This window comes from Xiphophorus hellerii, chromosome 17, assembly GCF_003331165.1.
Source record: "Xiphophorus hellerii strain 12219 chromosome 17, Xiphophorus_hellerii-4.1, whole genome shotgun sequence".
NCBI classification, from domain to species: Eukaryota; Metazoa; Chordata; class Actinopteri; order Cyprinodontiformes; family Poeciliidae; genus Xiphophorus; species Xiphophorus hellerii.
This window is the reverse complement of record NC_045688.1, coordinates 10,861,730-10,878,510: the sequence shown is the minus strand read 5'-3', so window position 1 is coordinate 10,878,510 and position 16,781 is coordinate 10,861,730. Positions and strand designations below refer to the sequence as shown.

At 39.8% G+C, this 16,781-nt stretch overlaps 1 protein-coding gene across 1 annotated transcript; it reads left to right on the top strand.

Moving 5' to 3' along the window:
• Nucleotides 1-2,014: 2,014 nt before the first annotated feature.
• On the top strand, nt 2,015-16,229 carry gpr37b (G protein-coupled receptor 37b). The gene is made up of 2 exons (XM_032590123.1): nt 2,015-3,522; nt 15,257-16,229. Exons 1-2 carry the CDS (start codon nt 2,542-2,544, stop codon nt 16,070-16,072), a joined length of 1,797 nt encoding a protein of 598 aa, XP_032446014.1. The 5' UTR covers nt 2,015-2,541; the 3' UTR covers nt 16,073-16,229.
• Nucleotides 16,230-16,781: the final 552 nt, after the last annotated feature.

Genomic DNA, 16,781 nt, shown 5'->3' with positions numbered 1-16,781 from the left:
ATGCTGCACTACTAGGAGAATTATAATGTACAAATCCACCGTTAAACTGAAATAACTGGGAAAAGTACCTTTTATGGTGTATAAATGAAATGTACTCTACTGTGCAGCCTTTCAGGTCGGAAAGTGTGTGTTCCTTTACTCCACAGGAGTACAATGTATGTGGTCTTATCCTCCAGCAGTGAGTCCATTTAAAGTACTTAAAGCACTTGACAGATAATAATGCTCACTTCATTTAGCCTCGAGAGGTCTGCTGAACTATTGACTGACCGCTGGACATACTTAATGATAGGTTGTGGCTACAGATGTCCATTTCCTGAAGTGTTTTTTTGTTTAAAGTAACCACATTTCCCAATATACTTCATAGTAACCCTCTTCATCACACTGACCACCTGATAGAGCAACTCAGATATTATCTATGTCTTGCTTTCACTTGCCTGCTTACATTATTTCTTAAAAAGTAAGAGACATGGGTGAATGTCAATGTAACATTCTGCATCTCAGATCTGTGTGGCAGACCAATGGCTTCAGGGAATTATTACTGCCATAATTTATTAGCAAAATGCTTAGAATATACCTAAATGTTAAAGTAATATCTAAATAAATACCAGAATCAAAATTGCATAGCAGGAGTACTGAACATCATACTGCTTTGATTAGCCTCAACTACCGTCCCGCCATACAAGTCATCAATTGACATGGACACATAATGACGAAGTGACATCACTCAGTATGGATAGAAAACAATAGGCAGGATCTCTTAAGAAAATCTCCACTGATTATGACAAGTTGTTGAATTCACAAAGCAATCCCAGACCATCACACTAACACCAACATGTTTGACACTAGTTATGACTTTCTTCTTCTGAAATGCTGTGTTGATTTATACAGGATGTAGCAGGACACATATTACTTCATTTTAGACAGGTCTTTATAGTTTTCACCATGAAACCCAGTGTGGGTTCCATTCAAAGGCTAGTTTTGATTCTGTGTCTCATATGGGAATTAAATCACTCACTTTTCAGTTACTAAAACGCGCCACAGCTTTCCTGACCATCTGAAACTGACACTACAAGACAAACTTGAAGAATCTATTTTTAGATAACCTTCATGGTATTGAGGCAGCAAGATATTGTTACCAATATTGGTTACCACCTAAAAATGTTTCCTCTCACATTTTTAGGTTTAGCCTCTTGGATGCTATTCAGGGGTATTTCTGAAAGTCTCTCACCAAAGGATTAATGGTTTCAGAAAAACTGTGATAAGGCTATTGATTGGCTTCAGGTACAATATGACCCATTCAGTTATTGATGCTTGAAGCAGAAATCTCCACAGTCAATGTCAATATTGCCTGGAGTTGAGTGGGATTAGCTCAGACAACAACTTAAGATCACTTTTGGTAAAGATTTTGCACAAAGCAAGTCATTTTGAGGATGTGGAGACAAAAGTAAGAGACAAAGTAAGGGAGTTAAAGGCCATAATATTAGAAGGTATAATGCTTCTCAAAAAGTGTTTATACTGCTTGAGTTTTTCAGGTCTTTTCACATTACAACCAAATTTCTGGGGTTTTCCAAATGGAAGAATAATTATGAAGTGGAAGAAAAAGATGTGTGGTTTTCAAATGATCAATTTATACAAAAGAAAATTTACTGCAACACTCCTAGATAAAATGAGTGTTGGACTGAAGGGGAGGGAAAACATGTCACATCTTACTTATTTTTATTGCTAATTATGCACCACTTTGTGTAAGTCTATCGAATAAAATCTCAACAAAATGCATTGACGTTTGAAGATGGAACATGACAAAATGTTAAAGATCGAGGGGTTCAAATGCATTTCATTAAGTTCACTCGCTGCTTTTGTTCCGCCAAAAATTAATGCTGTGTACCTAAATCGTGCTCAATTTGTGTCACAGCGCCGCCTGTGCGTAAAAGAGACTACCGTAAAAAAAAAAAAAAAAAAAAAAAGAACGGGTAATGTATTTATTAGCACGTCTTGCCGGGCGTGGCATGCCCCTCTCTGCCGGAGGGGAGGAGGCAACAGCCGTAGTGTGCTCCGGGGCTGCTGGATGCTCCGTGATGGATGAGGGATGACAGATCGGGGTTAGCCGCCAGGGGAGTCCATTTTCCTGCAGCGCACGGTCCTATACCAGGACAGAAAACGAAGGAAGGAAGATAAGGAGAGCGCATCAACCGCTCCCCCCTCTCTCTTTTCCTCTTGTTTCACTCTCCCTCCTCTCCAGTGCATCACAGTCTAGCGGGCTTTACACACTGACTGCACCGCATTGACGCTGCTGCTGCCGACCCAACCCAGCGAACTAACACTCAGATAGAAGCACAACTGGAAAATAAATGTTGTAGAGCGAGGGCTTGGAAATGCATCATTCTGCAATATTTGTTGACTCCCTTCTGGATCAGACAATCTCAACTCTTTGAAAGCTGACGGAGACACGGCGCTTTTGGGATATCTTTGCAGCGGGGTTTGCAGACGCAGCTCATCATGAGGATGGACTAAAGCTGCGCTCGGTGATATAAATCCTGGATCATGCAGGTTCTGCAGCCTTGGACGTTAGTTATAATACTCGCCCATGCACATGTGTTGTTATCCCTGAAAAACAGTAATGCAGGAGCTGGGAGTCAAGACGACAGTAACAGCGGCGGCTACTCTGGCAGGACTTTCCACGGTCCGCCCCGGGAGAGCCGCCAAAACAAAGCCCGAGACCGCGCGCTCTTCCCGGGATACGCTACAGGTGCGACCCTTAACTCCACTCGACCGTGGAAGAGGGCGGCAGCGGGGGAAACGAGGCGAGGCGGACACGCTAAACGCGACTTCAATAGGAGCGTGACACCCGTGGAGGATCCTGGCGGGTTGTCCCACTGGGACGCGACGCGCCACCATAATAAGAGGATAAAGTTGAATGGTGCAGGGACGCCGGCAGGTGGACACTACAATGCGGCTAAGCTTCCTTCAATGGCTCGGGAAGACGGAGGAGGGGTGTCGAAGGAGGGTGACAAGCACCAGAGAGGCTCAAAGGCAGGAAAGAGGTGGAGAAACAAGCAGAACAGAAGCGCTGTGGTTATGCCTCCGTGGGAACCCGTCCCCAAACCGGTGGCTCTCACCTCCACCGACCTCCCGTTTGACATCCTCACCAGGAGGCCAGAGTTTTTCACCCTCAGGGAGGACAACCCGTGGGATGCCACACCGATCACCCCTCCTGGCTCCCCGGATTTTGGAGACGAGATCAAGAACCCGTTCTACCCAGTGACGACCGAAACTTTTGGCGCTTACGCGATCACATGCGTATCCGGCGTAATTTTCCTGGTGGGCATAGCGGGCAACATCGCTATCCTGTGCATCGTGTGCCAGAACTACTACATGAAGAGCATCTCCAACTCTCTGTTGGCCAACCTGGCCGTGTGGGATTTTGTGCTCATCTTCTTCTGCCTCCCCATGGTGGTTTTCCATGAGCTCACGAAGTCATGGTTGTTGGGGGAGTTTACCTGCAGAGTGGTGCCATACGTGGAGGTAATTCTGTTCATTTTTGGGATTTTTTGTGGTTCTATTGAGTTAAGAGGCAATCAGTGTCATTTCTAATCGACACCACACTTCTAAAGTAACAAATCAGAAATTTGGTCTTTCAGAGTGTTCCCTCTTGCTTTGCATGTTCATATAATTCAAGATTCAACGAGGTTTCAGTTACAGAAGGCTCCAAATATTTAAATGCTCTCCATCTACGAACTAGAGAGATGCTTCAGGTGGGCTGTTTACTGTTTTTCACAACATGTCCTTTGTGAGCTCACCTCCTCCAGTTACACCAGTGTCAAATTTAATGCCTTTTGTACAAACCAGGTGCTTTCTTCCCAGAGGCAAAAACCTTATTTTTAATAGCTCCCATCATTTGAAAGTTGGGACAAAGATTTGAAACTCATTTAAAAGATGAACACATTATGGCTGAAAATGACCCAAACATACATAAATACAGGTTTGGAAATGGATAAGAGGTTAAAATTATGCTTCAGTCACAACCCTTTTTAAGTACTACCAGGCATGAAGAACTGAAAAAGTAGTTGTACTTATAAAGTCCCGTTTAAAAATGTTTGTCAGCATACTTGTACTTTGAGACCCTAGCATTTACTGATGTAAAAAAGTTTGAGAATCTGTGCTCTAGAAATCAAATTTACAATATAATTTATTGACATTTTGCTGTTGCTCATCATTCAATATGCAGTTTTATTTTTCACAATTTTTTGACTATGCGATATTAATAAGCACTTACTGGCATTTGGTCTGCTTCAGCAAACCCCTTGGTATTACATATGTTTTAATTATTGTTAGATCAGAGACTGATACTATGACTGCATTGTCTTTCAACAACCTCCTGACACGCTTCCAGGACAGTCTGTTTAATGCAGTACATGTGCTTGTAAAAGAAAGGAGCTTATTTGTCTCCACCCTTTTTATTTCATGGGAAGATGAAATCATCACAGGACATACACATGGTCAGATCCCGATTTACTTGAGGGCGTGTGCATGCATGTGTAAAAACAGACTAATATAACCTAAAGCTATTACCTTCAGTGGGGACTGACTTCATTCTTCTCCTAACAAAACAAAGTTACTGATGTCGGCATCGACATTTGGAGAGAAGACACGTGTAACAATAGACACAAGCAACAAGCATGTCTATATGAAATAAGTAGACTGCTTGAGCCTCCGCCGAGAGTGGAGGTTCCCTGTGGTGTCGTCTTTGGTAAACCTTGTTTTATTCAGCGTTCAGTGGAGGGTGGAATTTTTTCAGCCCCAAAGAGAAAGCAATCTTCTGCTGTGAGGTGCGAGCAAACACAGCTGTAAAATTGTAGGAAAACTGAACAAAATCAAAAATTTGGGAACCAGCCATCTTGCATTATCTGCGGTATGCTTTGCGGCTGCTTTTTCCAGACAGCTCGTCTTGGCTGTTACGCTTGAAACTGATAACTGAGCCAAAACTAATCGGCAATAATTGGAGTTTTTGCAATTGGCATTTATGGGAAAGAGATCAGTAACAAAAGGCCAAGTAAAAAAAAAAAAAGTAAAATAAGTGTTAGTGTTATGGAAGTGAAGAAAAGTTATTCAAAAAAGTAAACTAAAAATATTGGCCTATCACTAAATGATTTGAAACTTTAAGTCCTTTTTATTTTCAAAGTAGATATGTACTCATAGAGCTTTTCCTGGCTGATACCTTTTGGTTTTCTTAACACCTCAACCTGATAACTCAAATTTTGACTCTCTCCAAAGTCTAAGAACTATAATCTATTACAATCAGAATGTGCTACAACTTCATTTTTAGTAGTTTTTAGTCCGACAAAAAAATGAAGTTGGAAAATTTACAAAACTTGCAATATGGTAATAATTGCAAGATATAATTGCAAATTAATGCATAATTTGATTTATGCATCAAATTAAAAATTCCAGAGACTATATAATCTCTTAAAGTCAAGAGAAATGCATCAAAGAACATGTTGATTCATTTATTAAGTGACTGCAGCTCAGTCACTTCCAGGCAAGTGAGATTTGAACTGAGCGGAATAGCACAGGAAGGCAATGACCAAGCTGGATGCACCAAAATATTTGCATTTAACATCACAGTTTTACTGGTTTATTTCTTTTTAAATCACCGTGGATGAATGTCGTTTTGACTTGCAAATTATCTACAATATCGTAAACATAAGCTCCTTATTTGAAGCTGAATTATACAAACAGTTGTAACTTACTAAGAAAGTGATTGAAGTGCTTCAAAATAAGTTGACATTTAAATTTAAAAACATTAAGATAAAACAAATGAATGAACAGAAATAAAAACTAAAATGCATATATTTTAAGGACTAAGCATATTATGAATGTCTCAAGGTAAACATTTCATTATGTTCAAGCCATTTTAATTATGAAGAATTTTGGATTTTGTACCTATAGGAAAGAGAATATCTTTAGCAATATTATAGGCAATGTTAGAATTGGTCATGATTTCTATTAAAAATATATTAAAACCAGTCACAACTGCACAATTGCTGGTATTGTGACAAAAAGTGATGGTCTGGCAAAATGGATCACCTGATGCACACAAAGCTGCGGTTTAAAAAAAAGAAAAAAATTGTCAAGAATTTCACAATTTACAACTGTACTGTTTTTCCTTAACCATTAGTTGTTTCCGGTGACTCACTGTTGATTCCTTATTAGTTTGTTTAAAGTATTAAGAGTTTAACAAAAACAGCTACAACAGTTAACCATGTTCATAATATTAGCAACAAAAAGATTTTTTGTGTTAAGAGTTGGTTATTTGTATGTTATAGTCTTGCAAAGCTTAAAAACATAACACGCAATGGCTGTTATGGTTTTATGTGGAGCTACAAGTTCACATGCTAAACACGGTGATACGTTTGCGGCAGATCAGCACTTTTGGAGTCGACACGTTTCCAGCTTAAGATTTGACGTAACCTGTGAGGTTGACAGTTCCATGTCAGAGCATTAGGAATGATTTTTGACTGCTTCAGACCTTCCCTTTTCGATATTTTCTCTCCTCATCCATGCTATCCACGCCATTTATCTGACTAGCTTAGCCTACTCACCTTTCTGACTGCAGTACACAAACAGACATGTACATGACTATCTGACCCACAGGCAATGATGTGCAGGGGTTCGAACCATCAATCTACCGCTCACAAGACGGACTCCTACCTTCCTTTATTCACATGTTATCTACAAATAAAGGAGAAAAAAAATTAGTCTTTGTGCCATTCCTTAAACCCTGATTTTCTTTTGTTTTGTTTGACGCTCTCTTGCCTTCCAATTTCACTGCTTTAGGCATCTGCTGATGCTTGGGATATTATCCTAACACTTTGTGAGCTTTTAATGATTGGCTACTTTTGATCTTTACTTGTGATGGTACTTCAGGAGTTGAGGCTAGATTAATTGTGCTGAATCTATTGGTCTGATTGACCAAGCAATGCCTTGAGCTTCTCTTAGACCCTATTTTTCATCTTAGAATTCAGTCATTTTGATCTTGCTGTGTGATGCACTTATATGAAAAGGATTAAGTGTGCTCACATGTTGTCTACTTCCTCAGTTACAGCCCCCCACCTCCACTTCCCAGCTGCTCCTGACAGACCCAGTTGTAAGAGGTGGAGCTGAATAGATGGAACAAAAGAAGCTCCATATGTTTTAGGGAAACGTCTTTTGCAGAAAAATCCTGAACATCTTTGTTGAAGAGGCTGCTGTCATCTATACCTCATCATGAAGGTTGTGTGGCGACAGATACTAAGGAGAGGGTGGAGAGCTTTGAGTAAATACGGATTTCAATGTTTTTGCACAAAATTCTGGAACAACTCTGTTTTAAAACTTCAAAACAATACTGTAAATGACATGGATCATTGTGGAGCATTCCTGCTACGGCAGTAAGTGTAGCTAACCTGTCGCCATATCTTCCACTAGGGCTGCACAGCAAATGGCAATTATGTCAGAATTGCAATATCACTATGTGCATAATGCAAAGGTCTGTTTGGAATCTAATAAAAGTAGAATAATATATTTCCAAGTGGTATGAACTTCCAGTTTACATGGTAATGTAATATTTAGTCAACTGAACAATCACAGCAGTAGATCCTCACACCAGTCACAAATGACATTGACCAGAATGCTGAAGGTCACAGTGTTGGAAGAGAGAAACGAAGAAAATAGGTTCTTATTCCACCCCAATATTGTTGCAATATTTCTCATTGTTACGATTACAATATTATCTAGTATAGTGCTCCTCTATTATAGATATTTTAGTATCATAGCTCAGGGGATTGGATGTATTTTTTTTAATTTTGAAGGCATTATAAGCAGCTAGGTTAGATCATAATTTTAGGAGTAATAATACACCTTGAAATTTACAATTTCCAGCAGCTTCCATGTATTTTGGGGGGATTTATAAGAGATTAACACAATGTGATGCGGAATTGCAAAACAGAAGGAAAATGATATACATTTAATGACTAATACAAATCTAGAAAGAACTTTCAGCCCCTCTACTAATATACCTCTCAATAAAATCCTATGAATCATCATATTATAGACTTGTCCATGCAAAGCTGTATTTGGTCATTCTCCCTAGTTTTTTGGGGGGTTTTTTTAATGTGGGCAGTCCGTTTCCCCCTCCAGCTTCTGCTGCTCAGAGGTGCTTGCCACCTGTCCCAGAGTCATGAGCATGGTAAAAGCTAGGAGTAAAGAAAAAAGAGGGAACTATTGATTTGTGAAGGAGAAGAAAGAGAGGTGGTTAGGGTCTCATAGAAGCACACAGGCAGCCAGAGGTAGATTCATATATAGCGTTGAAATTGTTAGTAATGGCAGGACATACATCACCTTGACAGTCACTACTTTCAATGTGCACCGGCACACAAACTCGAAGCAACTGAATCAAAATCACAAGTTCGATCTTATGGTGTTACTGTGTAATGAATCAGTATATTAAGCCACTACAAAAAGCTCAGATGCTGTTATAATGTTCCTCATGCTTTTATGTTTAAAGAATAACTCCATAGTGAATGAAATTACTTTTGCTAGGCCCTGATAGGTAATCATCTTCACGGAATTAATCTTCACTTGTCTTTTAATCTTACACAGGCACACAAACAGTCTAACACACAAACTCAAAGTCAGTAGAGTGTGCTCATCCTCCAGATGGATGGGATCGCCTTCTCACTGATCACTGCCCGAGGATTTTCTCCCCTCAGACGCCCTCCCTGCTCTCTTTGCATCAGCTATCTGTGATTAGAAACAACCCTCAGGGGGACGGTACACAGATCCACACACTTAAAGCCAATCAGAGACCATGTGGCCACACACAGACACAGGATGCTAAATATATGTACTGATAAAGATGAAACATACTCCCAATGTTGTATGAAGGCACTCATCCTCTATTCAATTTCAGCTAGTCCATGAGAACATGACTGATGGTTAATGGTTTTAATTATTCATATATGTAATTAGCAGCTCTGCATTATCTATAATTCATGATGGTTCATTCAGTTAGTTCTTTGTCTATGGATGAGCAGATACTGTGTTTCTATGTGTTGTAACAAGATCAGACAACAGCTTGCAGTAAAGTTTGGGTCTGCTGTTGGGTGCAATTAACCAAACTGATAATTATCCATGTAAGCCTGAAATATTTATTAGATCATTGCCATTATGGAGTTGTAGGTCAACATAGAAACATTAGCATATGGCAGGTCTTTGTAGACTTCAACATATTCTGTAATGTCATTGCGGCAGCACAAGACCTTACAACACTCCCAGGCAGAAATCAATGACCTGGAATGGGAGTCCTCCAGTAGACACTTTATGCTGAGGGGAAAATGTGATTTTTTCTGATGTCTAGAGGAAATCTGCCATAGGTTAGGACATAACTTAATGGGAGGAGAAAGTATTGGAAAAATAGCTCCAAACACACTGTAGCATATTGGAGCAAAAGCAATGAAATACAGCATTGTTGCTTTTAATTCAATGAAAGGAGCACTTATGGTACTGATGTGTCAGTCTATGGATCTTTGTATGTTTACTTGCACAAAAGCAGTATTGATTTCCTCCATTTGCCGTCAGTTTTTTTTTCTTTTCAGTTCTCTTGAAAAACCCCCGATAAAAACTCAATTTATAGAGCGAGTTAACAGAATGGAGTTAAATCGTAAATCCATTCTGGGCTCGCATTCGTAAACAGCACAAAAACACTTTATATCTCAAAGGCGACATATACAAAATGTTCTGACTCACATAATTAATATGCATCCACCGCAACTGAACCAATCTATGTACTAGGGAGGGTAAAAAGAAACAGTGTAATTGCCTGCTAATTGTAATAGTCAAGTTGTACTAAGGTTTGAAAAAGTGGTTCTCTAAACACTTTTTGTTGGGTTCAAACTTTTACAAGACCGGAGTTTTCACACGCTGTATAGAGTAATTAAGGTCATGTTATTCCAATATGTTTTTGTTGCTTGCAAGAAAGAAAACTTCCAAAAACACAGAGTCATCAAGCTGCCCACTATTCTTAGTATGGTAGGGCTACTTCAAAGCTACATTTGGCAGCAGGTATGTTAAGGAGCCAACTGCAGACTGTTGTTGGAAACATTGTCCTATCAACCAAATCTCCTGTCCCACCACATCCACAAACATGATTTGAAAATTTATTGAAACTTGATTTCTATCGGACATTGGACGTCAGTGTTATGTTAAAGAAACCGTTTTGAGAGGACTTGTGACATGGTTTATTATCCTACTGAAACTAGTCATTAGTAGATAGGTACTCTGAGTTATTAGTAGAATGGCCAACATCAGCAAAAAACACTGACGCTAAAGTGGTGCTCAGTTGGGACTAAGCGTGCCAAGAAAATGTCAACATCACACTGATAGATTGATGCTTTCATACTGATTAGAAAAAAATCTTACTCTACTATTTGTATGTTACAAACGGCAACATTAAAATTTTCCAATCTGATATTCTGGGTGATCTTGTGTGAATTGTAGCCTCAGTTGTCTGTTCTGTGCAGACCGAAGTGGTAACCAGTAATTTATTCTCTTATGTAGTTCAAATGTTTGAAGACTGTCATATGATAGAATTGTCAGTCTGACATTTCCTCCACTCGAATGCATTTCTGTGGTAGAAGGGGGTTTCGCTTTTCAATAACAACCCACCGGAGATGCACAGTCCTAAATTAGCAAGACAAATTAGTCAACTCGATAGAATAGATGGGCTCAAATGTAAGATCGATGTTTTATTCCATTCCAGAGAAGGATAGAGAATCAATCAGTGTTGCAAGAGACGATTTTTCATGCAAAACAGAATCTGTACCCACACTGGCTCATTTTGCCTATATGCATAGACATACAGTATCTATTACACATAGGAGCATACACACACACCACTGTTTCAAAAACCCTAGCTTAAGACATTTAGGGTGCCTAAAGTGAGACCAAATGAAAATAACATAATGGAAATATTTATATAGAACGTGATATATAGGGATCTGGTAATTGTAGCTATTGATGTTTGCATAAAACATGTTTGATGTAAGAGACTGCATGCCATAGCTGTCTGATGACTTCCTGCCTTAGATATACATTTATTGATATTCTTGTTTACCTATTTTCTACACTTCACTTCTGTTTTTCTTCCAACCAAACTTATAGATGGCTGGTGTCAAAGACTTGGGACTTGTGGTTGGAGTTATGGACTGCTGGAGCAGTCACTGGGTCATACTCTACTCTGAATAAGTGCAGCAGGTGAAATAACCTCTACTCTGCCTGCTCCATTACTTAAAGACTGTGGTTGTAGCTGGGCATTGTTTTTGATGTCAGCCCATACATCAACTGAGAGCACCCATTACCTCTGGCAGTGCCTGCAGTCAGGCTGTGGTCCACATTTGCTAAACCAATTTTTGCTAAGACTCAGTTTAAATCAAGACCTTTTGTACCACCAGCTCAAGTCCTTTAATTAAAGAGTTAATGGGCCATTATTAAAAATAGCACAGGTGGACAATCACTTGCTGTGCAAATAGAAAAATTAAACATAAAAAAATGTGTACTCACGATCAAAGGGTTTTTCATTACTAAAATATTTCTTTTTACCCATAAGTATTGTTTTAAAGTTATTCTCAAATGGATTGCTTGAATAATAAGTGATCCCTTCGCTCCAATTATTTTTTTATTATTGTTAGAAAAATTGGGACTAAAGTCTTGAGGCCACCTGGCCTGTTTTCTCACCTGCAGGTAAAGCGAACATGACAGGGTCTGCTGTTGGGACCAAATGCCACATTAACATTGCTAATTATTCTCTAGATGTCATGACTTATTTCTCTCCTTCCGTCTCTTTGCATTGTCTAAAACTCACAGATGTGTTATTTTTTTCTGTCTTTGTTTACCTCGTAAATTACTCTTCTCTTCTCTTTTCCCATTGTTTCTCAACCTCTCATTTGCATATGTCCCTGCACAAACAAACAGCTACGACACCTCACCAGCCGTGAGTCTTGGACAATCTCACTCCCTCATCTCCCCTCCAGTACAAAGCTATACTTGTTCTCCCTGCTCTTGCTTTCCAGTCTGACACACATGATCAAAGCTGGGTGCCTCGAGCCTCCATGGAAGCCTTTAAACCCAATCCAGACCTGTTCTCGGGCCATGAAATATTCAGCGTGTGCAAGTACCTGTGCACGTACACTGGATGGTTATTTGTGACTCAGAAGTGGGTCACACTAAACAATTTGAATTATTGCTCAATTATAAGCAATAATTATTGCTTATAATTATTGCTTAATAATAAGCTATTATTATTGCTTACTAATAATTGTTATTATTGCTTATTAATTATTAATAATAAGCATTATTGATAATTGCTTATTATTAAGCAATAACAAGCAATTATTATTGCTTATTATTATTACTTACTGTATATTATATGTGCCAATAATAAGCAATAATTATTTCTTATTATTAAGCAAAAAGAATATTGCTTAATGATAAGCAATATTGCTGCAATAATATTGCTTATAATATTGATATTTTGTCATCTAAATTTTTTTGTGATTTTGATATCACAAAAATTGTGATATCAATTTTTGATGTGATATTTCACATCAAAAATGTAAAATATAAACATGTATTTTATAAATATAGAAGAAGGCATAACTGGTCAACACTGAATGTACTGACCTGATGAAAGTAGATGGATACACAGTGTCCGTAAAGGGATCAACATTACCAGCAACAATGCACAGGTAGGCAGTGGCATTTAATAGTGCAACTGATGTGCCACAAACTGTCTCCCACACCATTACACCACCAACGATAACCTGACACATTGATATAAAGTAAACGGATCCTTGCTTTACAGCAAATTCTGACCCTACCATAGCTAAGTATTATGGTGAATTATGACGATTAACCAAAAACTGATTTTAAATTAATTGTGTTTGTTATATGCTGAAAGTTTTTATGTACACCTGATTTACATGTGTTATGGCTGTTAACCTTTGGTGCAGTCTGCTTTGAAAAACCACTTGCTCCTGGTTGTTATTAGGTGTCAGAAAGGCCAACGTACACATGCCATATACTTTGTATCATATTTGAGAAACAAATTATATATACATTATTCGCCGTTTTCCTAACTGACCAATAAATGTGTGATTTAAATGGAAGATTAACGGTATTTTGTTTGACTCTTCAGTCCAACAACGTGTTACATTGTTGGACTGAAGACTCAGTAGTATTTGAACAGAGCGAACGCTGCACTAAAGGACAGGGGGAAAAAAACTTAGATTTGATGCTTCTGAGAAAATAAATTTTCATAGGGGTAAGACTACATCATAAAATAGTATATTCTGTTTCCTGCAAATGCATTACATTTATTGCCACGTATTCCCAATTAAGTAAACTCAAAATGCCACTACCACTTCACTGCTGGTGCTACACAGATTCAAGGGATGTATGTCTATTGCTCTAATAATGTGCAAAATGTTATCTGAAAGATGATAATAAAGAAGCACAGAAGGTTTTAAGTTTTTTTGAGGATTTAACCAGCTTGCAGAAAGACTGCCTCTTAGGTATTACGGAGTGATTTCATCCAAGGACCTTCGGCTTCAGAAAAAAAACGACTACTCAGCTGGATTGAATGCTTTAAGTGGAATATTAACATGCATTAAATGAGGCCAATATGTCAAATGTAAACCTTTCAAGCTATGAAAAGATTATTTTCACAAAGCATAATGGCCTTTTTTCAGCAGACAAGGGTTTCAAAGTTGAACTAAATCCAGTCTTTCCTCAACAATTGAATGTGGACCCATATGATGTTTCAGGTGAACATTGCTCAAATAGATATTAGGGAATTTAAATTCTGCAACAGATCTAGACCTCATATTTTGTCCTGCATCAAACCTACATAAGTAATTAACTAGAAACCATTTGGTAATTCGGTGGGAAGCGAAAACAAAACTTGTGGAGGTCAGCCTTTTAATAGGGAAACCCCATTCTTCTACAGTGGTTTGGTCTAGAAAAGTGCACCTTTCCACACTTGTCTTGACTTCAGCTAGCCTAAAAGATGGCTTAACGCCTTGACAATCTTGACGTGTTTTGGAAAGTCCTCTCAGATACCTGCCTAACATATACCGTTGATTCATCTATTTATATATTTCAAGCATAAGAGTTGCAAGACGGTCTGACAAGTAATTACAGTCTCGGGTTCAGCGGTCACATTGATCGCAGTAAGAGTTGATGGCCCTGGAGCCTATGGGTGTTTTTTTTCCCACTTACTCCTCAGAGTTCCGTATGGTTACCCTTCATTAACCTGGTTAAGACCTTTGTATCAGGGTGTGTGTGTGTGCATGTGTGTCTTGATGTGTGAAGGAGGCCTACTTACACTGAACATCTTGCAGAGCATGTACATCTATCTGTCCAGGAAGGATGTGTTTACAGAACCAAAGCCTTGGCTCACCGGGGCCATCTGGGAATCTGGCTGCTGTAATTAAATTTGATACAAAAGGCAGGATGGAGGGAGGGTTCTGTAAAAAGGAAAAGAGGTTTCTGAGATGGTAAAATGATCAAAATTAAAGGAGACACAAGTGTGAGTCAAAAAGAAAATAAAGAAGGTAGGCAAAACAAGAGTGGTTGGAATACGTTTGGTGCTGAAAGGAAATGGTTCATTTCAGGACACAAATGCAGACCCACTTTAGCTGCTAATGAATTAATCCAACAGATGTTGAGGGAACTTGTGAAGTTGAAAGAGCTGGGATTTTGAATGTGAAGAAACATTAGCAGCTTTATGTACTTCATTTAATTTATTTTAAAATCTGTCACTTAGATGTACTTGAACATGCTATGATAATTAGAACTTAGGACCCACGTTTGTGCGTCAGAAGCTGCTTCAAGCTGATGGTTCCTGTTCTGCTGTTAGATGGTAAAGGAATATTTTATAAAACCCAGTTATTTCAGGAAATTAAATGTATTATATAGTGTTCAGTGCTTTACTGAAATTGTAATAACACTTAAACTCATTCACATTTTGTGACTGCAGCCAAGAACTTAATTTTATTACGCTGGGGTAAGTGATCAAAGTAATACATAATTATGATGAACTAGGTTATTGGGGTGATTTCATTTATATAAAGTTTATCCCAGGGTGGCTGTAAAGATTAACGGTTTGACATTCAATTCACCTTCAAACATTATTTCTAATACTAAACCTGCGTTTTTGTCTTTCCAGGTTGCCTCCTTGGGTGTGACTACCTTCACCCTTTGCGCACTCTGCATTGACCGCTTCCGTGCAGCCACAAATGTTCAGATGTACTACGAGATGATTGAGAACTGCACATCTACAACAGCCAAGCTAGCAGTCATCTGGATCGGTGCCCTCCTTTTGGCCCTTCCAGAGCTCCTCATTCGACAGCTTGTAGCAGACGATACAGGGCTCCCGGACGAGCCCCCAGTTGAACGCTGTATTATCAGGATATCCACATCCCTTCCTGATATGCTCTATGTGCTTGGCCTGACCTATGAGGGTGCTCGGCTTTGGTGGTGCTTTGGCTGCTACTTCTGCCTCCCGACTCTCTTCACCATTGGGTGCTCGCTGGTGACGGCACGCAAGATTCGGCACGCCGAGCAGGCCAGCGTTCGCAGCAATAAGAAGCAGATCAGGCTGGAGAGCCAGATGAACTGCACAGTTGTGGCTCTGGCAATCGTGTATGGTGCATGTGTGGTGCCCGAAAACATATGCAACATAGTATCTGCGTACATGGCGGCTGGTGTTCCAGAGCACACCATGTCCGTCCTGCATCTTCTCTCTCAGTTGTTGCTGTTCTGTCGGGCTGCCGTGACACCGGCGCTGCTGCTTCTGCTGTGTCGTCCATTAGGGAGGGCATTCCTGGACTGCTGCTGTTGTTGCTGCTGTAACCACGTACCCTCTTCAGCCACAGCCAGTGATGATAACGAGCACGAGTGCACTACTGAACTGGAGCTGTCGCCGTTCAGTACTATCCGCAGGGAACTGAGTAACTACACACCTGCTGGCTCCAACTGCTGAGCTGACAGCCCTGTTCAGGGAGGGCGATTTTACTGGCCTGTTTGTGGCTTGTGTTTCTTGTGCTTGGCTAGGAGAGATTTTGCCTTATCTAGTCTCCACGCATTTTGTAAATGAGCGCACAAATGAGGTTGGACACCAAAAATAAAAATCACCTTTAGCCAACGGCCCACAAGTCTCAACTTTTTAAAACTCTAACCTTTCACACTCACAGCCTTGGGTGCTATTCAAACAAGGACAATACATATTTTTAGCAATCCTGCCTGAAACCTTTAAGACTCACAAACCTCCACTCTGTAGGGCAGTTGTGCCCTAATGCAGCGGTCCCCAACATTTTAGTCGCGCGGACCGGTCAGCCCTTCGCAATTTTGCTGCGGACCGGGGGGGGAGGGTGCGCAGTACTCCGATGTTTTGTTACTCATTCTGCTGCAAGTTGGCTCAATTTTGACGCGCAATACGAAACCGGTTTAGGATTTTCAAAATAAAAGATCCGGAAGTAGTTCATTATTTCTTGCGCGGCCCGGTACCAATTGGTCCGCGGACCGGTGGTTGGGGACCACTGCCCTAATGTAAGGAGAAGTTGGCATGGCCCCCTTACCCTTCTGGTCCAGTTGTTCTGGAATTATCCTAGAAGCATATTTCCATCACCCACCAAATTGATTGATACCCCTAGAAATTGTATACACTCAATAACAGTTCAGTTCTGAAACAA

Excerpts from the sequence above, each read along its gene's own strand:
- gpr37b (XM_032590123.1), top strand. The coding sequence starts at position 2,542 with ATGCAGGTTCTGCAGCCTTGGACGTTAGTTATAATACTCGCCCATGCA. Across the intron at positions 3,523-15,256 it reads GAGTGGTGCCATACGTGGAG|GTTGCCTCCTTGGGTGTGAC; the intron begins GTAATTCTGTTC and ends TTGTCTTTCCAG.